The following is a 25,967-nucleotide window of genomic DNA, read 5'->3' as shown; positions in this document are numbered from 1 at the left end:
TAGCACTTTTCCATGGTGGTACAATTTTGGGATAAGACAGTAACTTTTGCAGAAATGGTCTTCTATTGAAATGTCATTTACTGAAGTTATAGATAATGACGGCAACACAAGTAATTGAAGGCTTAGAAGGTGTTGTGCACATAAGTGCTGATATCCTATTGTATGGTGAGACACAGGGGGGAATCAAAAGATACTGACACAGTTGTGGAAATTACTAAGTTTGTTTTATTTTAAAATAAGTAAAAGCAAATGTAATGTAAGAGTGAGAACTCTGAAATATATGTGTCACATTCTAACATCGGGGGACTGAAACCAAACTCCAGGAATGTCAGAGCTGTAGTGCAAATATTAAAGCCAGAAGGTAGTATGTGGACATTAATGAGATATTTGGAAATGATGAAGTATCTTGCAAAATTTTGCACCTTATATGTATGAGACGAATATGCCTCTTAAGAACCTGATAGAGCAAAGCATAGCCTGGAGATGGATCTAAGAGCAGAAATTGTTTTGATGTACTTATGAAGCTAACAACAGAAGCACTTAAATTGAAATATTATAATCTGAATAGGAATTGTTTTACAAGTAGATGTCAATCAGAATGTTATAGGAGTTGTAGTTTCGCAGGAAACTGGACCAGTTTTCTCTCAGTGAAAAGTGTTTATAAATATACAATAGAACTATGTTTAGACAGAAAAAAATGGAAGAGGTGGTGTATAGATGTAAGAAAGTCAATGGCTATATTTACAGCAAAGACATATATCTGGAAACAGACCATAAACTTTGTGAAATGTATGCATAAGCTCTTTTTACAAGATACCTCAGAAGGTGCAGAGGATGTTACCTTTTCTTTGTAATATCCACTGTATATTACAAAGTGATTTTTATATTATTTTAGCTGCGGCATTCAAAGTTAATTTTAGATGTTGCTGGCCTCAAATCTCTTTTCGTACCAAATTCTTGAACATCCCGAGTTACAGTTCTGAAAAATGTCTCAAGTTCCTTTAATCATTATTTGCTGTAGGAAATGTATCCATTTAAACATTTTGATTTTTTTCAAGCCTTAATTTTAGTAGATGATTATTTTAAAATGTGTAATCTAGCTGCAGCTTACACACAGTGCCTTCACCTCTTCTGAAGGTGATAGGTATTAAATTTATTCAGCCTTATGTTGATGTTATCCTTTTACACAGTTCTTGGTATTTTGTGAAGCCAGTGAATGTGCTCATGAAAGTCCATGAACAACAAGGGTTCACATCTCTGCATACCAAGGGGCTTAGTTTAGGCTTTTTATCCATGAAAACATTAGTCTGGATGGGCAGTGTTTAGAAGGGTGAATTCTGTTAAATATGGGTTGCTATTTTAGCTGCAAACATTCTAATTAGATTGAAAACAAAGTAAAATTTGATATATAGAAGGTGTGGGTAATAGTTAAAGTCAGTGTCAATGGTAAGCACTTAATATTAGGTAATCTTTACGGGTCCAAAGAGGGGTAAAAGTATTTTCTTACATAACTTTCATGAAGCCCTGTTGCAGATGGGAGCAGACATTTATTCACTCATAACAGCAGGAAATATTATGGTACTTGATTTTGACACCCAGAAGGAAAGTCCTGTCTTTCTATTAATACGTAGGCATTGTAAGCCTTGCTTGTGGACCAGAATTCATGCAATGCCTATCAGATATTATATCTTACTGTAACAGATTTTATGTACCTTGCTCATTGTATTAATGCAGCTAGTAGAGTTGATTACATCTTTACCAGCAGTCACTTAATGTCCTCCTTAACTGAATATCATATCAGACTGACAATGGTCAGAAGATCATAACTTTGTCCTCCAAGAAATAAACAATGTGGGATTTGTATTTCAGCTCCTTGATGGGTTTTAGATTCTCTCCTTATAGACAGGAAGGAGTCCTTAGTATGACTAAGGGAGGCTACACAAGTTTACTGCTGGAGACGCAGGGTTCAGCTAGAAACCATTTCTGGGAAATTGGAACAATTCAAATATGTTATATAAGACACTGGAAAACTACTTAAAAGGCAAAGGTAAGATACTACAGAAGGGACAATTCAGGAATATGAAGCTCTGAAACCAGGCTAGAGATACAGTACAAGCAATCTAATCTTAAATATAGTTGTTTTTGCTGGGATGTATTATAATCTTAAAGCAAAAATATGTAGCCTTACAATATAATAGCATACAGAAGAGATTTGACAGATGCAAGACTTTATTTGAGCCTGTATTGTCTGCCAAGTTATTAGTGTATAGGCTAAAGGGAAGAAGAAAGGGAATGCTGATAGCCAGTTAGCAAGTTGACAGGGGCATTTCCTATATATGTTTCTGGGCAGTTACTTTAGTTAGGTTTATGAAGGCTCAGGTAGTAACAATCTAAGTGAACTATAAGCCTTTCTGTTGGATGTACAACTGTCAGTTTCAGGGAGTAATGAGCTGGTATGCTTAAGCAAACATATAATTTTTTTTCTTTTTACTGAGTTTGCATATCAAAAAACATCAAATAGAGCAAAAAGACAAACTTGTTTTAGTCTAGTGTTAAACACAATCATTGACAACAATTAGAAAGAATAAAGGTCTGACTACCTAATGCACAAAACTCCTTTTTAAAATAGTTTTGTGAAGTAATTCCATTACTCTACACAATGTTCATCTACTAGAATACACATCCAGTTTTACTTGACATTCTAATAGATAATAACATTTTACCCTTTTTACCTAGCTAAAAATCCACTTTCAATAACCCCCCATAAAAACAGGTAAGAAGAATACCATAGATATGTTCTTCATAGTCAATGTTGCAGTACTGATCCTTGACTCTTCCTGCCATTCAGAAGCTTGCAACTGGTCTGATTTTCATTGTCTGCTCATCATTCCTAGCCAATTGACATCTAATAGCTGATGTTCAGACATTGGGGTATAAGAGGGGGTATCTGCTGCAGCCATCTTCTGTTCTTTCTAGCCATGAAGTCTGATGTTTTACCTAATGCTCGTTGTCCATTGGACAGTTCATTTTCACCAGTTTTCAACAATTTTCAGATAAGTACCCTGTTGGGAATTCTTTTCTCTGATTAATGTTCAATACATTTAATAACTGCAATAACTGCTTGAATTATGGGAAGTAAATCCCGCATAAGAATTTTCATTCTTTTTGTCTGTTTTATTTGGGGCCTCAGCATAATATTTCTAATTGTCAGCATTGTGCTATGTTTAGAGCTAAAACCTTTAAAAACAGGGCCAAATTCCTTGCAGCACACATGGAATCCTTGTGACAGGCCATGCTGCCTTTCTGGCCTCCTTGTCTGCTACTTGCCTAATAAATGACAAGATAAAAAAGCCTAAGGAAAAGCAATTGTCAGATGATGGTGATGCTTCCATGTCTGCAACAAAGTCAACTGACAACTCTGGTGAGATATTTTTGCAGCCTTCAGGTCTGGATATGTCCAAGCCAAAGCTCATTGAAGTGTTGATTCAGGAAGCTGCCATGGCAGCAGACCACGCAACTTTACTGTCTCCAACTTTTGCATTGTTCAGGTCTGAAATTGCTCAGCAGACCTCAACTTCCAATGTCCAAAGGTTGGTTAGCAAGAGAAAAGGTTCTTATTCCACAATTCTGCAGGAACACACAACTTCTATGAGGACTGACTCCCCACTTGTCTGATCAGGGACCGAGTCCACCTTTACTGAATGCACATCTATATCAAAACAAACAGTCACAGTGTGTGTGTGTGTGTGTGTGTGTGTGTGTGTGTGTGTGTGTGTGTGTGTGTGTGTGTGTGTGTGTGTGTGTGTGTGTGTGTGTGTGTGTGTGTGTGTGTGTGTGTCTGTGTGTGTGTGTGTGTGTGTAGTCAGAAGAGCATTAGCCCATATCCTACTGCCTTCATTCAAGTAGCATATAGAGGATGCTTTTACACTGATACATGACTTCACAACAATTTCATACAGTCCTCCCAAAATTCTCTTCTCAGCATACACTGATGATATCATTTCCTGTAAAGTACACTCTGATGCAGTTAAACATGGGCTACTGTGGTTGTGTAAGTTTTAAGTACTGTGTTCTTTAGCTTGCACAATTAGATAAGTAGGATCTCTAATCTCAAAGAAGTCATTTTGTGTGTGTGTGTTTATGTCTATGTCTCAGTGCATGTAGAGTCAGAAGATCATGAGTCCAAGTCCTGCTGCCCTCAGTCAAGTAGCATTCAGAGGATGTTTTTACACTGTTACATGACTCTATAGTAATTTCATACAACCCCCTCAGCATCCTCTTCTCAGCATACACTGATGAGGTAATCCCCTATAAATTGCACTCTGACATTGTTAAAGATAGATTTCTGCAATGGCACTAACATTAAGTATTGTGCTTTGTAGCTTGTTTAACTAGATAGGTAAGGGTTCTGATCTCACAGCGCTCAACTTCAGAGTGTGTATGTGTGTCTCTTCTTTCAACTATCACTCTGGAAACATTTTTAGAGTGAGATATGAGTCCACAGTTATGTCAGATACTCCTGCCATCATGCTCTTCTCTGCATGCACTGATGATGTCATGCACTATAAAATGCAATTTAACACTGTTAAAATCAGACAGCTGTGGTGACGCTACTCTTAACATTGTGTGGAATGCAGCTTCAATAGCCACATAGGTATGGTGTTCAATTCTGACCTCAGTCAACTGGTATGTATGCGGTTGGTGGTATATCATGGTCACTGCATGATATTTTAAATCTCTTTTCATTTGACTGCCACTCAGTAGAACCTAGATTAGATAAAAAAGATTTTGGCAAAAACATCTTGGCTGCAGGTCTTACTACTGACAGTGAGGTTCCTTCTGAATCCCAGGGTATGTTTCTTTGAAGATAGATTTTTGAGAAATTGAAGGAGGCTATGAAATTCTTAATGCTGAAATTGACAGAGAAACAATTAGGTGAACTATTCATTAAGAAGCTTATTCATTAAGAACACTCTAATAATGGGTGATTTCAACTACCCTACCATTAACTGGGAAAACTACTCATGTACCAACACTTTTGCTCAACGTTTTCTGGAAATCATCAATTCCAACGCCTTGGATCAACTTATCCACACCCCCACCAAGGGCAGCAATATCCTAGACCTGGTCATCACCAACATGGGTTACCGGTGTTCCACACCAGAAGTCAGATCCTTGTTGGACAAATCCGACCACAAGCTAATCACCCTAGACATCCACATCCCAGCCCCACCCCCCATTAGGAAAACAACCGTAAAAATTTCTCCAAAGCCAACTTCACGCTTCTTAAGACAGAAGTGGCAAACTTCACAACACCCATACAGATGGACAGTAGAGGTACCACTGTTGAATCCTACACAAATGCACATAATAAGCACTTACACGAGTGCATGGATCGTGCTATCCCTAACTGAACCAAGATGCTATCCACCAAAAAAGTAAGCCAATCTGGTGGTCTTCTGCCATAAACAAACTCTACAACAGAAGAAAGAAACTGTTGCAAAAAAGAGTAAAATCCCATGATTGGAGGAACTCCCTGGTCAGCCTCAGGAAGAAGCTGAGATCCCTCATAAAATCCTGCAAAGCTAGTTATGAAAACAAAATTTCCACTGATTCTAAAGACAACCACAAAGCATTCTATAGCTATGTCAAGAATCTCAATGGCAACACAAAGATCTGCTCTGAGTTACAGCACAATGGCACTAAATATACAGACCCAACTGATATTGGCAACATCCTGGCAGATAGGTTCAGTGCTAACTTTACCCCCCTCTCACCCCCTAAAGGGCCCATCTTTATACCAGAAGAATGCAAAGTTCCTGTAATCATGGCTGCACAGGTAAAATCCTCACTCTCCAAAGCCAAGAACACAGCATCCATGGGACCTGACAACATCCCAGGCTGCCTTCTACATGAACTACAGAATGAACTGGCACCCCACCTAAGTACCATGTTCAATCATAGCCTCACCTCAGAATTTGTGCCCATTGAATGGCGCACTGCAACAGTTATCCCACTCCACAAAGGGGGGGCCACAACAGACACCGGGAACTACCACCCCATTAGCCTGATGAGCCTCGTCTGCAAGGCCATGGAACATATCATCATGGAACTCATAAACAAAGACAATGGAGATCTCCAAACTCTGGACCCCACACAGTTTGGTTTGTAAAAGGCAGATCATGTCTCCTAAACCTGACAGACTTCTTTGAAGTAGTAAACAAAGCCATAGATGAGGGTAAGGTGGTTCACACAGCCTATCTAGATCTCACCAAGGGTTTTGACACCATCCCCCACTCTGGAATTATAGATAAACTCACTAAACTAGGTATAAATCCCTATGTCACAAGATGGGTTTCCAACTGGCTTACTGACAGAACCCACAATGTGAAAGTAGCAGACTCCAAATCAGACTTCAGACCAGTGACAAGTGGAGTACCACAGGGTTCAGTCCTGGGTCCTCTCCTGTTTGGTATCTACTTCTCTGAAGTACAGGCTAACACAGAAAGTCTTTGGCTAACTAAATTCTCAGATGACTGCAAACTAGGAGCCATAATCGAAACTCCTAATGATGTGGACATTCTACAAAAGGGCCTCGCTGAGACAGATGCTTGGTGTCAAAGTCTCAAGCTCAATGCCAAAAAGTGCATTGTCATCCCCTTTGGTAAAAACTATGTACCCATGAACAACCACATAGGCGGTAGTCTACTTAACACCAAAAGTGTGATAAGAGACCTTGGGACACAGGTGGACAGTAGTCTCTCCTTTGATAATCACATTGCCACAGTGGTCAGGAAATCCTTGTACATGGCAAACCTCATCACAAAAGGTTTCTCATCCAGAAAAAAGAGGTCATTGTTCCCCTCTACTCATCACTCATTAGACCCATTATAGAGTACAACGCATCTTTTGGTATGTACCTCACAAGACATCTACAACAACTGGAAAGGCCGCAAAAATACCTCACAAAGTGGATTACTGGCCTCAAACAGATGCCTTACGCAGACCATCTCAAAAAACTCCAGCTTTACTCCGTTGCATATCGCCTACTCAGAGATGATCTCTGCCTAACATACAAAGCTATGTCAAACCCAGAGATGTTGGACATGCTCCACTTAAAGAAATCTCAATTCCTCTGAGCTACATGCTCTAGGGACCTAAACCTTGTCACCACAATAAACAGAACATGTTGGAGGGATAGATTCCTGTCCCAGAGACTTCCCATACTCTGGAACAGACTACCTATCTATGTCAAACGGAGCTCCTCATTAGCACTCTTCAAGAATAATCTTGATGATTGGATGGGTAATAGGAAATTTAACCCGGGCATCACTTCTGTGGTTCTGCTTGACAGGGGCACAGGAAAATAATTTTCTTGGGTGGCGAAAGCCAGGGTACCTTTTTGGTTAGGCTTGTATAGGCCCTAGGGCCAATAGCTTAGTACCTACCTATGAACCTATGAACCTATGTCTGCTGTTGTTCCACCAATTTCAATTCTGATATTTAAATAAAATATGGCATATGGTTGATAGTAATGGAAGACCCAGCCTCCAGCATGACATAGGATGACTTCTATTTTCAATTTCTCTAAATGTTTTGGGTTTCTAATGCCATGGTAGGAATGGGCCCCATTGCAGAGTACCCAGGTTGCCTGCTTTCATAGGGCATATGAAATTGTTTGTACTAGTAGCATACTGAATCAGGTTCGACATTTTTATTAACCCAGTTGCTTCTACTACTATTGGAGCTGCCTGGATGTCTTTATCCCATATTGCTCTAGCTTTTGCTTGTGCATTATGGCATGTTATGATTTGCATGTGTTTGTGTGTGTGTGTGTGTGTGTGTGTGTGTGTGTGTGTGTGTGTGTGTGTGTTTGTCTTTGTGTGTCTCAGTATGCAGGACACTGTAATCACTAGGCACAGTTATTTTAATGCTGAATGTTACTTTTTTGTTTGTTTGTTTGTTTACTTCTACTTTCTTAACTGTTGGCATTGGATAATGATGTGTGATCATAGCATCTTCACTTTCAGGAATTCTGAAAGTGGCTTATATGTCTATGCTTCTGCATGTTACAGTTCTTGCAAAATCCTGATGCAACAGTTTTGACTCGATATTGTGCCTCTCAGTATACAGACCCTCAACCATGAGTATATCACACCCAGCAACAAGATGTACAAGTGTTCTGGTTCTTTACTACAGAGCATGGATTTGTCTGTATCTCCCACTTTTTCTATAGAGTTTGTAAATCAACATGCATGCAGTCGTCTCTCTTGAGCTGCCATTGTTAATCTTTCATCTATTGGGTTAAATTCACCTCTCTTTAGTTATTCATGGGTTAAAACTTGGTCAAAATATAGTTGTTCCAGGAGTTCCTAGAGCTTGCCACTATTACTGTGAAATTTTCACTTTGCTTTCGTATAGGTTCATAGGTTCTTGTGGGTCATTTTAAGCCTAGTCAGTTTCCCTTTTTGTGCTCAAATTAACCTTTCCCATTTGGTTAAGATTGGCCTTACCCATCCCATGGTCAATAATTATATATTACCCCTAATGAGAATAACTAGGATCATACCATACATAATTTGAGGGGGGCCATGCCTGGTATAAAGCTTTTAGGAGCTGCCTCTGTACAAGGGGCAGTCCTGGTGTAAATGTTATGTTTCTTGTCCATAAATCCAAGACAAGCCTGAATATGTACTGGGATGAACTTTATTTTATGTGGAAAGGGAGTGTATTCCAGAGCAGTGGTATCCTCTGTGAGATATACCTGTCCCCCAAACCATTGTGTTGATGCTGCAGAAGAGGTTTAGATTCCTAGATCAAGTATTTAAGATGTCATTTGGCTTGCTGATGTACAGTAAATCTGTCACTATTCGGTCAGAGGATGCCTTGTATGCTAGACACAGGCCATCTCTTAGCAGTCTGTAGGATACCAAGTATAATGACAAGGATTTGAGATGGTCCAGGTATGACATGTTGTTTAGGCCTTGTATCCTTTTAGCAAGGTATCCCTGTGGGCATTGCAGTTGTTGCATATGTCTGGTAAGATACATGCCATAGGGGGCATTGTATTACTGACTGGCTTACTGAGGCCTGCGTAAAGGAGGGCAATGGCATCCCTAGATCTAGACATCATCCTTTTACTTATAAGCTGTGCAATAGAGAAGAATGTTTTTACAACAATGGACACATTCTGGTCAAAAGTTAGGTCACTGTCCACATAAGTTCCCAAATTCAGAACAACTGGGTCAGCTCTTAGGGGGTATTGCTAACGTAGTAGTCTCCTGGGATAGATGTCTCCCAAAGGATACACTAATGCATTTTTTGGCATTTAGTTTCAGTCCGTGATTTTGTCACCAGTTATTTCTCTGGAGCAAATCTTTCTGCAGATTGGCTAAGTCATCTGGAGATTCAAAGACTTCTCCTAGCTTGTAATCATCTTAGTCAGCCAGAGCCCTTTGGTATTGGCTTTTACTTCAGAAAAGTAAATGTCAAACAGGAGAGGTCCCAACACCAGACCCTGGGGGACTCCATTGGTGACTGGTCTCTCTGTGGAGATAACTTCCCTTTTTTTTATTTCCTGCATTCTATCAGTAAGCTAGTTGGGAATCCATTGGGTGACATAGGTGTTTATTCCCAAAGTGAGGAATTGTGTCGAATGCTTTGGCCAAGTCGAAGCATGTGATGTGTACCATTTTGACATCGTCCATTGCTTTGGTGACATTTTCAAAGAAATTCACCAGGTTGAATAAATATGGCATGTCCTTGACAAAACCAGTCTGAGACAACTCCAGCATTTGAGGGTTCTCCTACATCATGATTAATTAGTTCCCTGATAAGTTTTTCTGTGGCTTTGTATATACTACTGGTCAGTCTTATGGTTCTGTAACTGCCTGGGTCTGTGGAAGGCCCTCCCTTATACACAAGAATGATTGCAGCAGTTCTCCATTACCTTGGTACAAAATCTGTATGAGTCTGAAATTGAACATTGTTGTTAGGGGTGTGGCTAAGTCATGCTTCATTCTATTTACAATGTATACATGGATATTTTCAGGACCAATCAATGCAATATTTTTAGCTTTTGATAGCACTTTTAGGACTTGGTCTTGTGTGATTGCTGGGGGCAAGCCAGTTTCATATATATCTTAAGGGACAGATGGGTGGAGAGAGACTGGTAAAGTTAGAGGTAGATTTATTGGCCAGTTGGTTTAAAATCTGTACTTTTTTAGTGTAGGTAACTTCATTCACAATCAGCTCAATGCATAGCTGCTTTGTGCTTTTGAGATTATGAACATAACTAAAAATGCCTTGTGATTGTCTTTGGCTTGGGTAATTATTTTAACCTCAAACTTGGCTTTGGTGGAATTTGTTAAGTTCCTGAGTTATTTGCTTATTTCAGTAACAAGGGCTCTAGCATTCTTAGATTTAATCTTCTTATTTTTAGTCAAAATTATTTTCCTTTTATTATAAAGGTTGTTGATATTATGGTTCTGCCACGTGGGTTTATATCTGCAGTTTGCCCTGCATTTGTTCCTATAGGGTACAGCTGCAACTATGCAGCTGTTTACATACTGGTATAGTGTGGTGCTACACATTTCTGTGTATTCAGTGGAGTTAACTGGGTCTGCTGGGCATCTGAAGCTTGCCAATGTAGTACCTAGGTGTATATAGCTTGTCTTAAAGAAATTTCTAAAGACACCTTGGGTGGATAGATAATTTGGTTTCAGTTTTATTTTGAAGGAGGCTTCTTTATGTTCAGACCTAAAGAATGATGAAGATACTTAAGGGACAGTGCAAGATGTTCCCAGATTAGTAATGACAAGATCCAAGATGTTATTTTCCCTAGTGGATAATCTGACTAATTGTTTCACGGTATTTGTATTGACAAATTCCAGGAATCTCTGTGCTTTTTCACTAGTGATGCTGTAGGTTTTCCACTCTATAGCTGGATAGTTTACATCACCTAGGAAAATGGTATTGGGTCTAAAACTGAGTGATTCTAGATCATATAGATAGGTGTTGCTGCATTCTTGGGTCATGGCCAGAGTTTTACAGCTAGCTAATATGTAGTATAGGACCTTTCTGATGGCTATTTGGGCATGTAGAAGCTTTTGTGCATCATGCTGCTTTATAAGCCTTAAAGTGAGTGCCGTCTGGATGTAGAATGAGACACTTCCACCCTTTTTTTCCCTCCTGTGCAGTAGCTGGCCTAAACAAGTGGTAGACATTACAGCCCTGGATGGCCAAAGTGCTCTCCTCTATTTTAAACTGTGTCTCAGTCACTATACAGAAGTCAATGTCTTGCAGCATGAGAAGGGCTTGTAGGAAATGGAGATTCTTGTTTAGGCTGCTGGCACTGATCAATCGCACCTTCAATTCTTCTATTCTGGTCCTGTTTATTACAGCCTTTCTTTTGTTTTTTAGCACATTCTGTTGTCTGATTTTTATCTGCTTCTGGTTTGATTTCCATTCCAGCTACTTTCTAAAATGCTTCTGCTAACCTGAGCTCACATGTCATCTTGTTTTCTTCATGGTTGATGATGTCAACAAAAGGCATGCAGTCCTAAGAATACAAATTTACATGTATAGGCAATTTTGAGGAAGACAACTCCAACTCCTCCTTCAGGTGATGTTACATATAATCTTGCCCTGTACATCTATCTGTCTTTTTATTTAAATGATTTGATAATCCTGAAATATTTTTCTTGTTTTCTTGTCCAACTGATCCAATGCTTTTGGAAGCCAATCAGTTAAACCAAAGATGTATGCTAGAACAGTAAGAGCAAGGAAATTATAATTTAGCCTTTTTTCCTAGATGTCAGTGCCATTTTCAATATTACCTTTAGTCTTCTAAAGTGTTCTTTACTAAGCTTTGCTCTCATTTGTTCATGTTTTATTGCTGACTGTTCCCCTATTGCCAAGTATTTATATCTACCATCCTGTTGAAATTATTTTATATCACTATATGGTGCTTATGCATTCAGTCCAGTTTTATTGATTTGGTTCCCTCATGGTTAGACATGAAACAGAAAAGTAAGCAGCAAAGACATAAGAGTATAAACCTGCATTAACTAGATAAAAATTACGTTTATCCCATTTTGATAAGATTATTAGTGAGGATATCTTTAATAATCCTGCAGTAATTAATCTGAGTTTTGCATCCATCTAGAAAATATATGAGAAGAATATATTTCTTACAAAGCTGCGGTCCATGCTATGACCATTTCAATCCTACCTATGTATCAAAGAAAGTGATTAAAAACTGGAGATAACCATGCTTGCAGGGATATGTTTTAGACACTGTCTAACAGATTGGGGAAGCTAATGTGTAAAAATGAAATGAAAAATTAATATAATTCTCCTTGTAACTGTTTCAGACAATTCAAAAAACAAAATGCTATATTTGATGAATCTCATAAACTTTCTAAAAAGTATCATCAACAGTTAGAAGTTCCCAGAAAGTACTATTTGGTCCCTTCGGTGTATATAAGCCAGGGCAGTTGCATGGTTTGCTGAACTTCCTAATTTCCTTTCTTGCTATCAGGATTCGAGTTTTATAACAAGTGCCTGAATTTATTAATGCATTAGTATTCAAGTTGCCAGCTTGATCGTGATTTGATTTGATTAATTAATTGATTGACTGATTATTTGATTGAATGAATCATAGGATCATAGGATCATATGAAGTTACTAGGTTGACCCTAAGGCCCTTATAAGCCTAGCCAAGAGCTTAGCTCATGTTTAGACAAGTCAGCACCCGATGTCCCTGTCCAGCATGGAAACAAAGAAAAGCACTACTGTTGTGAGTCCACAAGACACAATTTATTCCAAGCATAAAACTCAAATAAAATTAAGCGCTTTCGTCAATGCCAGTTGACTTCATCAGAATAACCCAATGAACATGAAAATTATGTTTAAATAGTACAGGCTTAACAATGATTGGCTGCTTCACCCCCCAATTATAAAACATGTTTTAAAAAATTCATTACAAAATATTCAAAGCTAGTACAAGGAAATGACTTATTTAAAAAAACAAGTTCTCATGTTTGTATTAAACAGTTTTCCACAAGGAAAATATTGTATTAGTGTATACTAATAGTACAACAACAAATATTCAGGTGTATTTATATATTTATATGCATATTCTCATTTAAACCAGTGAAAGACATTTAAACATGTCCTGCCTTTTCTTTCAATATAGGTAAAATAGTCAAATAATCATTCAACCCCGGGGGAAAGTTTGCGGCTAGTCTTAGTTGCCATAAAAGTTCTTTCTTGTTTAAGGCATTTTGCCAATCTCCACCCCTAACATCAATGTTCACTAGGTCTAATATAGCAAATTTGAAACCACTGTGATCCACATATTGGGTACTATGCTTTTACAAGGCATCGGTTTCCTTTTTATTCTTTATATCATACAGATGTTTATATATTCTAGTTTTAAATAACCTTTCAGTCTTTCCAATGTAAAAGGATGTACAAGTGTTATACCTAGCAATATATACCAGTTTACTTGAATAACGTTACCTCTTCTTAAATAGACTATACTCTTGTTTTTGTTGTCTAAAGAAATAAAGTTGTCTTGCAGAATGTAAGAATAATAAGCACACCTACCACAGGGTCTACTACCATTTACATTAACCTGTTCACCTTGATTTTTATTTTTATTTTTGTTTTCCAAGATGGTTTTTAGGTTAGGGCTAATCTTGGTTGAAAATACAGGCTTCTCACCTAAAACTTGGAAAATGTCATTATTAGTTTTAAAAATGCTCCAGTTTTTATAAAGAGTTTCCTTGACCTGCTGGTGTAAAGGACTATACTGAACAATGCATGCTTGTTGGAAATCAACTTTGCTCACAGTCTCAGTGGTACTTCCTATGTTTTTCATTCTATTCAAACCTCTACCTAATAATGGAATATATTTTGTAACCCAGTCACTTAATACTCCACTAAGTATTACATCAATAAAGTCGGCAGGGTAACCTGTCTCAAGAAACATGTATTTTAGGCAAATAAATTCCTGAATGACATCCTGTTTTAAAGCTGTCATTCTGGCAACCCCGATTGCTTGTCCCTTGATAATACTTTTCTTTTGTGACATTGGGTGATGACTATCAAAATGTAAATAACTATTACAAAAAGTTTTTTTACGCTAGATTTTAGATATAAACTTTTTCATGGTCCTGTCCAGCAGGGACACAGGTGGAATCCCAGGGGTGTATTTTCTGTTCCCCATCCAATTATCCAGGTTGTGCTTAGAAAGATTAATGAGGTACTCTGATTTATGTAGAAGGGGGAGTCTATTCCACAGATGGAGAAGTCTCTGAGACACAAATCTGTCCTGCCAACAAGTCCTATTGATGTCACAGACCAAGTTGAGGTCATGTATGCAGATTACTCGAATGGAGCTTGACTTGTAGATATGCAGCAGTCCCATTAAGGCGGGGTCTGAGATTGATTTGTATGCCAGACAGAGGTCACCTCTGCAGAGTCTGTCTGAAAATAAGTAGAGAGACAGGGCATTTAGCCTATCTGTGTAGGGTAATTGTTTGAGGTCCTGGATTCTCCTGGTGAGGAACCTCTGTGGTCTCTCCAGCTGCTGCATGTGCTTTGTGAGGTACATGCCGAAGGGGGTGTTGTACTCAATAATCAGCCTTATAAGGGAAGAATACAGGGATGTTATGACTTCCTTGCCCCTGGATGAGATACCCTAACTTATGAGGTAGGCCATGTAGAAAGCTTTCCATGCAACAGAAGCAACATGGTGGTCAGGTTGCTATCCTGGGTGCTCAAATCCCTCACAACTGATTGCATGCTTAGGACATTCTTATTAATGTGATAATATGTGGGGACGTCACTCTCCCCAAAAAGGGATGATGATGCATTTTTTGGCATTCAGCTTGAGGCCACGTTTCTGGCACCAGAGATTTGTTTGGGTGAGATCCTCTTGGAGGACATCCACATCACTTGGAGAATTGATGATCATGCCCAGCTTGCAGTCATCTACAAACCTGGTCAGTCATAGCTCACCAGTTTTGGCATGCACCTCAGAGAAGTATATCCTGAATGACAGAGGCCCCAAGACCGATTCCTTGGGTACGCCACTCATTATGGGTCTATTGCTAAAGGTGGCTTCCCATATTTTGATTAGGTGGGTTCCATTAGTGAGCCAGTTTGCTACCCATCCAGTAACATATGGATTGATGCCTAGATGAGATAGTTTATTTATTATGTCTGAGTGGGGAATAGTGCTGAAGGCTTTTGCCAGGTCAAGGGTGGAGGTGTGCACCATCTTCCACTCATCCATGGCTTTGATGACTGTCTCAAAGAAGTCAACCAGATTTAAAATACACAACCTCCCCTTGACAAAGCCAAGCTGTGTGGGGTCAAGTGTTTGGAAGTTGCCAATGTCCCTGTTAATGAGGTCCATGATAATCCATTCCATGGTCTTGCAGATCAGGCTAGTTTGGCTGATGGGTCTATAATTTCCCAGATTAGCAGATGCTCCATCTTTGTGTAAAGGGACGACAGTGGCTGTCTTCCACTTGACTGGGATAAAGCCGGTACTCAGGCTTTGGTTGAATAAGGTGCCTAATGGTGCTGGATGTTCATGCCTGAGTTTATGTAGGATGCAGCCTGGGATATTATCAGGTCTTATGAAAGCTGTATTTTTTGCCTTTGAGAGGGCAGTGATGACCTGTTCCCTAGAGATAAGGGGGGGGGGGCAGTTACTGGGGATGTCCTGATTTATTGATTGGGGACAGAGGGGTGAAGTTTTCACTGAATCTGTCAGCCAGTAGGTTGACCATATCTACAGCATTTGTGATATATGGTGTCCTTGACCAACAGTTCTGAAAAGATCTGGGTGCTTCCTTTGAGATTGTGGACATATGTGAAGAAGGCCTTATGACTGTCTCTAGTAGATGTGGCCCATTTGGACTCGAAGTTGGATTTAAAGGATTTCACTAGTGCTCTTATTTGTTTGTTCAGGCTAAGGAGAGATTGCTTCTAATTGGACACCTGCTCCTTCTTGGTCCTGGAAAATCAGAGACTGACTACAGAATAGTGGCAAACCACTGAATTAAAGGCTGCCTTTACGAAGCAGAATTGTGACTATCTCACAGAAACATGTCTCTTGGTGTAGAGTATAAGATGTTTAAGTTTCGGCCACCTAACTTGGACTGAAGCACTAAAGACAGGGGCGTGTCCATATTTATTAAGGATATACACACGTCCAGGCTAGCTGCACAGCATAATGCATCTGAGATTATCCAAGTGCAACTAACTCTGGGCAAGACCGCAATGCAAATTCAAACTTGTTACAGATCCCCCACCATGCCCCATGATTCTCACTTCTCATTTCTTGATACACCTAACACCCTAACAATGGGCGATTTCAACTACCCCACCATTAACTGGGAAAACTACTCATGTACCAACGCTTGTGCTCAATGTTTTCTGGAATTCATAAATTCCAATGCCTTGGATCAACTTATCCAGACCCCCACCAGGAGCAGCAATATCCTAGACCTGGTCATTACCAACATGGGCAACTGGTGTTCCACACCAGAGGTCAATTCCTCATTGGTTAGATCCGACCACAAGCAAATCACCCTAGACATCCACATCCCAGCCCCACCCCCCCATTAGGGAAACAACCGTAAAAAATGTCTCCAAAGCCAACTTCATGCTTCTTAAGACAGAAGTGGCAAACTTCATGACACCCATGCTGATGGACAACAGAGATATGACTGCCAAATCCTTTACAATTACACTTTATAAGCACTTAGATGAGTGCATGGATCATGCAATCCCTAAAAGAACCAAGATGCTATCCTCCAAAAAAAGGAAGCCAATCTGGTGGTCCCCTGCTATAAATAAACTTTACAACAGAAGAAAGAAACTGTTGCAAAAAAGAGTAAAATCCCATGATTGGAGGAACTCCATGGTCAGCCTCAGTAAGAAGCTGAGATCCCTCATAAAATCCTCCAAAGCTAGTTACGAAAACAAAATTGCCACTGATTCTAAAGACAACCACAAAGCATTCTATAGCTATGTCAAGAATCTCAATGGCAACACTCAGATCTGCTCTGAGTTACAGAACAATGGCACTAAATATACAGAACCAACTGATATTGCCAGCATCCTGACAGTTAAGTTCAGTGCTAACTTTACCCCTCTCTCATCCCCTAAAGGGCCCATCTCTATACCGGAAGAATGCAAAGTACCTGTAATCACGGCTGCACAGGTGAAAAACACACTCCCCAAAGCCAAGAACACAGCATCCATGGGACCTGAAAACATCCCAGGCTGCGTTCTACATGACGTACAGAATGAACTAAGTACCTTGTTCAATCATAGCCTCACCTCAGGCTTTGTGCTCACTGAATGGTGCACAGCAGCACTTATCCCACTTCTCAAAGGGGGAGCCACCACAAAACCTGGGAACTACCGCCCCATTAGCCTGACGAGCCTGGTCTTCAAAGCTATGGAGCGTATCATCATGGAACTTATACACAATGACATTGGTAATCTCCAAACTCTGGACCCTACCAAGTTCGGGATTGTAAAAGGCAGATCATGTCTCCTAAACCTAATAGACTTCTTTGAAGCAGTAACCAAAGCTGTAGATGAGGGTAAGGCGGTACACACAACATATCTAGATCTTGCCAAGGCTTTCAACAGCATTCCCCCAATCTGGAATTATAGACAAACTCACTAAACTAGGTATAAATCCCTATGTTTCAAGATGGGTTGCCAGCTGGCTCACTGACCAAACCCACACTGTGAATGTAGCAAACTCTAAATCCAACTTCAGACCAGTGACAAGTGGAGTATCACAGGGTTCAGTCCTAGGTCCTCTCCTGTTTGGTATCTACTTCTCTGAAGTACAGGCTAACACAGAAGGTCTTTGGCTAACAAAGTTCGCAGATGACTGCAAACTAGGAGCCATAATCAAATCTCCTAACGATGTGGACATCCTACAAAAGGGCCTCACTGAGACAGATGCCTGGTGTCAAAGCCATGTCCTCAAGCTCAATGCCAAAAAGTGCATTGTCATCCCTTTTGGTAAAAACTCTGTACCCATGAACTACCACATAGGCGGTAGTCTACTTAACACCAAAAGTGTGATAAGAGACCTTGGGACACAGGTGGACAGTAGTTTCTCCTTTGATAATCATATCGCCACAGTAGTCAGGAAATCCTTCTACATGGCACACCTCATCACAAAAGGTTTCTCATCCAGGAAAAAAGAGGTAATTGTTCCTCTCTACTCATCACTCATTAGACCCATTATAGAGTACAACGCCCCTTTTGGTATGTACCTCACAAGACATCTACAACAACTGTAAAGGCCACAGAAATACCTCACAAAGAGGATTACCAGCCTCAAACAGATGCCGTACACAGACCGTCTCAAAAAACTCCAGCTTTACTCTGTCGCATATCGCCTACTCAGAGGCGATCTCTGCCTAACATACAAAGTTATGTCAAACCCAGAGCTATTGGGCATGCACCACATAAAGAAATCCCAATATTTCCAAGCTACATGCTCTAGGGACCTAAACCTTGTCACCACAATAAACAGAACATGCTGGAGGGATATATTCCTATCTCAGAGACTTCCCATACTCTGGAACAAACTACCTTTCTATATCAAACAGAGCTCCTCATTAGCACTCTTGAAGAAAAATCTTAATGACTGGATGGGAGATAGGAAATTCACCCCGGGGATCACTTCTGTGGCTCTGCTTGACAGGGGCACAGGAAAATAATTTTCTTGGGTGGCAAAAGCCAGGGTACCATTTGGCTAGGCTTATATAGGCCCTAGGGCCAATACCTAGTACCTACCTATTAACCTATGAACCTAAGTTGACAATTTTTGTAAGTAACTGATTTTTTGATTAAACTGCTATACACTACTGCTTGGTGTGTTGTCTCTTTCTTCCATCTGTATCACAGTTTATCACTTAATCTCAGTATCAAAATGAGAACCCAATACGGTCACATTCCTGTTCCAGGTTGAAATTGTCTTGGTGCTTTAGCTTTCCTCCTATAAATTTTACTCCTGCAAATTTATAAAGATGAAATGTCATTCTTATATTTTCTGAAAAGGTACCATTTGTAATTGTGCTTACAGGTGTTTGTCTGTTGAGCTATACAGTTTTTTAAGTCATCCATGAAAATTAGATGATATATCATTATACAAGGTTGTTTTTTGGAAATTGAATTGTAACCATTCTCCAGTCTGTTAAGTAAACAGCTTAATGCATTAAGAGCAATTCAATACAATGGTGGAGGCAATGAATCACCTTGGAATAACCCCTTTATAGTTCTATCCTTTGGATAATAATAATTTGCCCTTTATCATGACTCAGTTGTAAAGTAGTTTGCCACTATTCCATAGTCTAAGTTATGTAACTGATAAATGTATGATATATGTTATAAATCTGTAAGCACATTGTTATCCTTGAATGTTGAATGCTGGCAGGTGCCTTTTTGGAATTCATCCATGCCACACTTCTGTTGCACACTGTTATGTAGCTCTTTATTATGGCTTTATCAATAGATTATCCTTTCTTTCATATGATTTTCTTTTATTACCATTTTTTCTATTGTCGTAATTGTTTTTTTTATGAAGCAGCTATGACTCTATATGCATTAATTCCTGTATATAATGTATATGGCTTGCGGATTTGTTTGTTCTTAGAGAGGAATATGTTCTTTTTGTTCTGCTGTTAACCATGTTGGTGTCTGTGGTATGCATTTAAATAATGTTTATTCAGATTTAAATGCTTATTGTTTAGCCAGATATTAGGTACTGCATCCAGACTCCATATTCTCCAGTAAAGAGTATTTCTTCATTCCATTGCATATCCACTATATTGTAGCCTCTCACTGCTGTTTTTAACTCTTCCGTCTATTTGGCATCTTTCTTATGTTCAAATTGGTCTTCATAAATACTTCAAAATGTTCTGATTGTTTTATAATTTTTAGGTGATACTTCTACCACTTTTGCTTTGTTTCATATTTCTCTATAAAACTGTTTAGGGTGATCAATGAACTGACTGTTTTGTGATTTCCTTTGTATTTGTCTGTACATCTTCTAAGTTTTTGTTTGTGATGATATTTTTACTTTGCTACTGAGATAGTGCATGATATCTCCTAATCTGTTTTGATGCTGTGTATTGCATTTACTACATCTATTTTTGTAAGAGATTTAATCGTATTCTCTTTTCTTTATTCTTCTAATAGTGACACTTCACTGTCTTAGCTGATTTATAGTTGTCTCTGTTCTTTGCTTTCATTGTGGCATTCTACTTACCCCCTTCCTTTCCTTTGTTATTCTGCAGTTTTAACAATTTATCTGTTATTATATAGTCTATTTATTTCTGCTAGATCACATCAATCTCTCTTAATATTCCCAGTTACAGGGTACATCTGTTTAACCAGTTTTCTAAAATTGTAGGTCTTATTCCCTGTCTGTAATCTCTTTCACCTATTGTAATATATTTGTTCATTTCTATTAAATTTAGCGGGTCTTCCCTCAGATAATTTTTTCTATACTGAGAGTGTCCTCATTGCTTTCTATTTTCTGTCTTTTCCATTACTGTCTAATTCTAGCTGGAATTTCATGCAAATCTCATAGGAGTCCCAGGAATCATAGGAAGTTCAAGGCTACTGAGTCATGTGACTATTACACTTTGCCAGCTTCTACCCTAGACTGCACCTCTCGTCTTGAGGAGGAATAGACCAGTCAGGTCTAGGGCGCATTTATGAATAATCTTCCAATTATCCATGTCCCATATGAAGGAAGATAGTGTACTATCTGCAGGGGAAGTCTATTCCAGATTTGAAGGAAATAGTGAGTAATGAATCTGTCTCTTACTCTTTTTTTATTGATCTGTTGAAATGGGTTTAGATCCCTTGTTTTGGAATTTGTGGGACAGTTTGACTTGTAAAGGCACAGGAGATTTTGGACTACTGGTTCCCTGATTGCTTGGAACACAAGGCATAGGTCTTCTCTAAGGATCCCATAAGAGACAGGAGAGGGACATTCCTTGTAGTCCTTTAGGGTAGCTTAGGGATTCTAAGCTTGTGATCCTCTTTGCAGGGAACTTTTGTGGTCTTTCCAACTGGTTGATGTTTCTGGTGAGGCACACCCCAAAGGTGGCATTGTAGTCTATAATTTTTCTGATCAGGGCTAAATACAAATGAACAATAACCTATTTAAATCTGGATGATAGTTCCCTGATGATCAGCTGCACCAAGTAGAAGGATTTCCTGAAAACTGTTACCCCATGCCCATAAAAAAGAGGGCATTATCAACTAAGGTTAGCAGGACTTTAAATGCATTCTCACATTGAATATGGGTGGTATATGCTGGGAGAATGGTTTGTCTGCTAAACGTGACAATGTTGTATTTTTTAGTATTTAATTTAAGCTAGTTTTCAGTACACCAAGCATTTATTAGTGAAAGTTGCTGTTGGATGGAATTTGACAAAGATTCCCCATTTTGCAGTCATGTGCAAATTTTTTAGCCAATGGTCTTGGTTTTTACTTTGTAGCTGAGAGAAGTAAATACTTAACAAAAGCTTTGCCAGCAGTGTACCCTTCAGGATGGGACTCACCACCTTCATGTTCATGGATGCTGCCCTTGCCACCTGCACTGTTTGGATTCAGTCTTTTAGCTAATTTGTTATCCCTCTTATTTGTAATGCATTTTGTTCATTATGTTAACATGGGGGATAGTGCCAGATGACTTGGCCAAATCAAGGTAAGCTGTGTGTACAGTTTGACCAATGTCAGCAATTTGTGCTACCATTTTGTAGAAGTTTACAAGGTTCATTAGACAGGATCTACATTTTTACAAAATTAAATTTCTGCCAATCAAGCCCGATGATGTTTTTAATATCAGTGTTTATCACAACTATTGTTATGTTTTGCTAATGGACCTTTACTTTCCAGGAGCAGTAATAGGGCTACCTTTATGAAATATCATCAAAAATGCTGTATGCTATACTTCCAAGACTGAACCTGTAGCCAAGTTGAAGTTATGCAGGTTTTGGAGAGGTTTCACCAAGGTATGTTTAGAGCTGTTTAACAAGCAGCCTGATATATTTTCTGTCCCCAAGGAGGAAGTGTTCTTGGTCAAGGATAGCACTTTTTAGTGATCATAGAGGGAATTTGAGTGATATGGGGATCACAGAATTTTGGATAGTCAACTCAGGAGGGAAATCTGCACTAAATCTGTTTGCTACCATACCGGCAATGTCCATAGGTATGAGTAGATTTTGTCATTTAGTATGAGTTTTGTACATTGTTAGTGTTGTTTCTAAGTTTTCTGACATAAATGGAGAAGGATTTGTAATTGTCCTTGACTTGAAATGCTAAATTGAGTTAATGGGCTGTCTTAGTAGATCTAATAGTCTTTTTTTTTAATTCCTGCTCAAATTCCTAATATTTCCCTTGACTTCAGGTCTTTATAGCTTTTGTATCTCATGATTTTTTTTGTTTCATTGTAGATTTAATTTATGTTGGTGGACTGCCAGGGTGGTTTGCTTTTAAATGTTTCATTGTTTTTGGATTTGTATGAGACTGTCAGTTCTGTGTATTTATTTGTGCAAATATAAAACTCATTTGTGAATTTGTCTGCTGAGGTGATGTCTGGGCTGATGTTGTTATAAGTGAATTTTGATACATCATCATAGATTTTGAAGAGATATATGCACTTGAAGTCTTGTTGGTTTTAGGGGGGTTAGCTCATTTGAGGGAAAAGATTACTAGTTATAGTCTGGCTTGCAGTGGATTTTAGTAGCGTAAAAGCATCAGTTTGTAGCTGTAATTAAAAGTAAAGTAAGTAAGTAAAATAAAAAAAACTCTGGAGATTAAAGGGCTCTCATCCATCTACAATAAGCAGATGGGGTTTCATCGGATCAGTAAAACTGCTTTAGAATCCAGAGTTTTTTTGCTTTACTTATTTCCATCAGTTTTAATAACAGGTATAAACTGATGTTTTTTTTTGCCTCAAGGCCAAATGATACCATTTCCTTTATATCAGCATAGTCACCTGACCAGACTCTTATCTCGTTTAAGTTTTTGTAGTGAACCTCCCTTCTAGCTATGGTACTTTTACCTTATTTTCCTGAATAGATTCACCACTTTCTGTAAGTTTGCTCTAGCTTTTCATATCAAGATTAAGTCTCTTTTCAAAAAAGATTCACACGTATGTGTTTACTCTCCTGAGCCTGTGTAAGTTTTACAACCTGCAACATCTGTAGTGTTTCGGTATGTATGAATATTAGCAGTCTTTGTATGGTATCTAATTCTCCCTAGTGCTATAATAACAATCTTTGAATTAATGTATACTTGCCTGAGTTATAGGCAGATTACATCTTTTGTCATTATATGGACCATACTGGAATGGGTGTCAGTCATATTTAACCCTGTTAACTCCACTGTTGTAGAATGCTGTAAGTTATCTTAGACCCAACATATGCAGAGCTCTTGCATGGCTCTTGGGCCTTCTAATTATTATTGGCATATTAGTAGATATATTAATTCTTTCATGGAAAAGGTGGCACATTACCTGATATAAAGGAGACAAAGTAGGTGTGTACAGCACTGGTATAGCTAGACAGTTTATAGCATTGCCCTGACTGGCTACAATTATGATAACAACTACATAATACTTAAGGGTTATAGCATGACTGGTTGCCATGCATTCGTTAGTACCTGTTGCCCATTTTTAATATGGCAAATGACATCTACTTACTACATCACAGATAAGGTGATGCACAAATGGATGTACGTAGTCAGTGACAGTAGTTACATAAAGTGTTTGTATCAATTAGGCATTAGCCAGATAGGATGGGAATATAGCACATAAGCTGTAATCTATTAGCTACCAATAGGAGTAGATACTAGAACAGGGATGAAAGATGACAGCTGTACTACTTTAGCTTGGACGGACAGCCTATAGCATACATTTATCATCCTAGCTTGAGCGAAATGACAATGAGCTATATATATTAAAGCATATATAAATAATGCATGTCATGTAAATTGGAATTAGATCTGATGAAGCTCTGTTAAGGAAAAAAGCAATCATCTATTTAATATTTATCATTTAATTTTTGATATATCAACATACATTCACACACATGCACACGCACAGTGACAAACATATACATATATATGTATATGAAGGCACATAACAGTAGTTTTGACTGCCCATTTATATTCCCAGCTCAGCACCATCACTCTGTCATAGGCACTGTGCTATAATTTGTATTTCATGCACTGGAGGAGACAACTAAAGTATTATCTAAAAACTGATGAAAAGTAGTACTGTGATTTAAATATATGGGATCGCATTGTGTTCTTATTAGTACAAATCAAACAAGAGGTTTAACTTCTTATTTCTTTGTATTTGTGCTTATTTTATTATAGATTTCATGTTAGGTATTATCGAGACATGCTTGGTGTCGTTTTTGCTACTCATGAGATAAATCAAAATAAGAAACTGTTAACCAACATCACACTGGGATTTAACATATATGATTCTTGCTATTCAGAAAGCAGGGCAACTTGGGGTACTCTGGCCCTTTTATCAGGGACAAAAGTGCCAGTCCCTGGTTACATCTGCAAATCACATCCTGTTGTGGTAGGAGTCATCGGTGAACTCATGTCATCGTTGTCAGTTTCTGTGGCTAGAATTCTGGGCATCTACCACTTCCCACAGGTGAGAGCAAGAAATATGTGAAGTAATACTCTTTTCTTATTTTGCACTTGTTAAAAATTCATAATATATCTTAATTAATTCCAGTAGTATGATAGTGTTTGACTCTGTGTGTGCTTGTGTGTGTGCTTGTGTGTGTGTGTGTGTGTGTGTGTGTGTGTGTGTGTGTGTGTGTGTGTGTGTGTGCACACGCGCACGCGCATGCATGTGCACTCACATGTGTTTGTATGGAAGCATAAATGCAGGCAAGTGAATGCATGTATTTTGTGTTTTGTGTCTGTGTGTGCATCCATGTGTATCACTTTGTATTCATGCAGGTGTTGTGTGTGTTTTCTATAACTTTGCTGCATTTGTGTGTGTGTTTGTACGTGCATGTGCATGTAGGTGTAATATATCCATGCACATGTGCATGTTTGTATGCATGTGTATGTCTGCAGGTATGTGCTAGTGACCCAGTTTTGATTAAACTGATGGGGAGAGAGTAAAGACAATTGAGTGACAAGCATGTCATTTTGTTTATTCTGGGGGGAAGACAATGATAACTGAATCTTGTCCTCTGTGGATGTTGTGGAATTCTGAATGGCATGTTAATTTAATAATTTAATACACTGACCTACTGTCCACTACAAGCTACATGTATTCAAACAAGTGCACATTTGTCACACTGAGATCACATATGTCATAAATGGTCATAAACAGAGTGCTGTCTTTGGGAGATTCTGCCATTAAAGTATAATTCCTAAAGGAAACAGTTAAAAAGTAAATCATTATCAAGTAGACCCAAAAACCTGAATTTAGCGGCATGAACCAAAATTATATTTATACACTTTATAAGGTATGTTTAATGCTCTGAATATGAACTACAAGCAACATTGGTAAAATTATATGACTAACATATAATGCCATAGTAAACAATCATGTTTAATGGTACATTAGTGCACACAGATCATGGTGGACATCCCAGAAATGACCACTTAAGTATCAGTGCTATAGCATACAGACCATACAGGCTTTAGTGTCAAAAGACTCTGACAGGGAGGGTGGGTGAGCCCATCCGAGGAGTTGGGTTGTCATGCACCTACATGCATGTAACATTTGATCCTCGGTAAAGACTGGGAGGCATGCAGGGGATTGATGTTTTCAAGTCAGCAGGGCTGTGCCTGAGCTTCCACAATGGAGGGATGATATAGCAGTATGACCATTGCACATCCATTCTTGAGACACAAAT

The 25,967-nt window shown here is 38.8% G+C and overlaps 1 protein-coding gene across 1 annotated transcript in view; it reads left to right on the top strand.

The window, feature by feature from the left end:
- Window positions 1-24,475: 24,475 nt before the first annotated feature.
- LOC122794871 (extracellular calcium-sensing receptor-like) overlaps window positions 24,476-25,967 on the top strand; it is a 257,415-nt gene continuing 255,923 nt past the window's right edge. The window contains exon 1 of the mRNA XM_044063470.1: window positions 24,476-24,742. Coding sequence (XP_043919405.1) covers window positions 24,476-24,742 — 267 coding nt within the window. The remainder of the gene's footprint in view (window positions 24,743-25,967) is intronic.

Source organism: Protopterus annectens, chromosome 2.part1, assembly GCF_019279795.1.
Source record: "Protopterus annectens isolate FY-2018-M chromosome 2.part1, PAN1.0, whole genome shotgun sequence".
NCBI lineage: Eukaryota > Metazoa > Chordata > Ceratodontiformes > Protopteridae > Protopterus > Protopterus annectens.
Note: the sequence above shows the minus strand (reverse complement) of the source record. Positions and strands in the feature narration are given on the sequence as shown.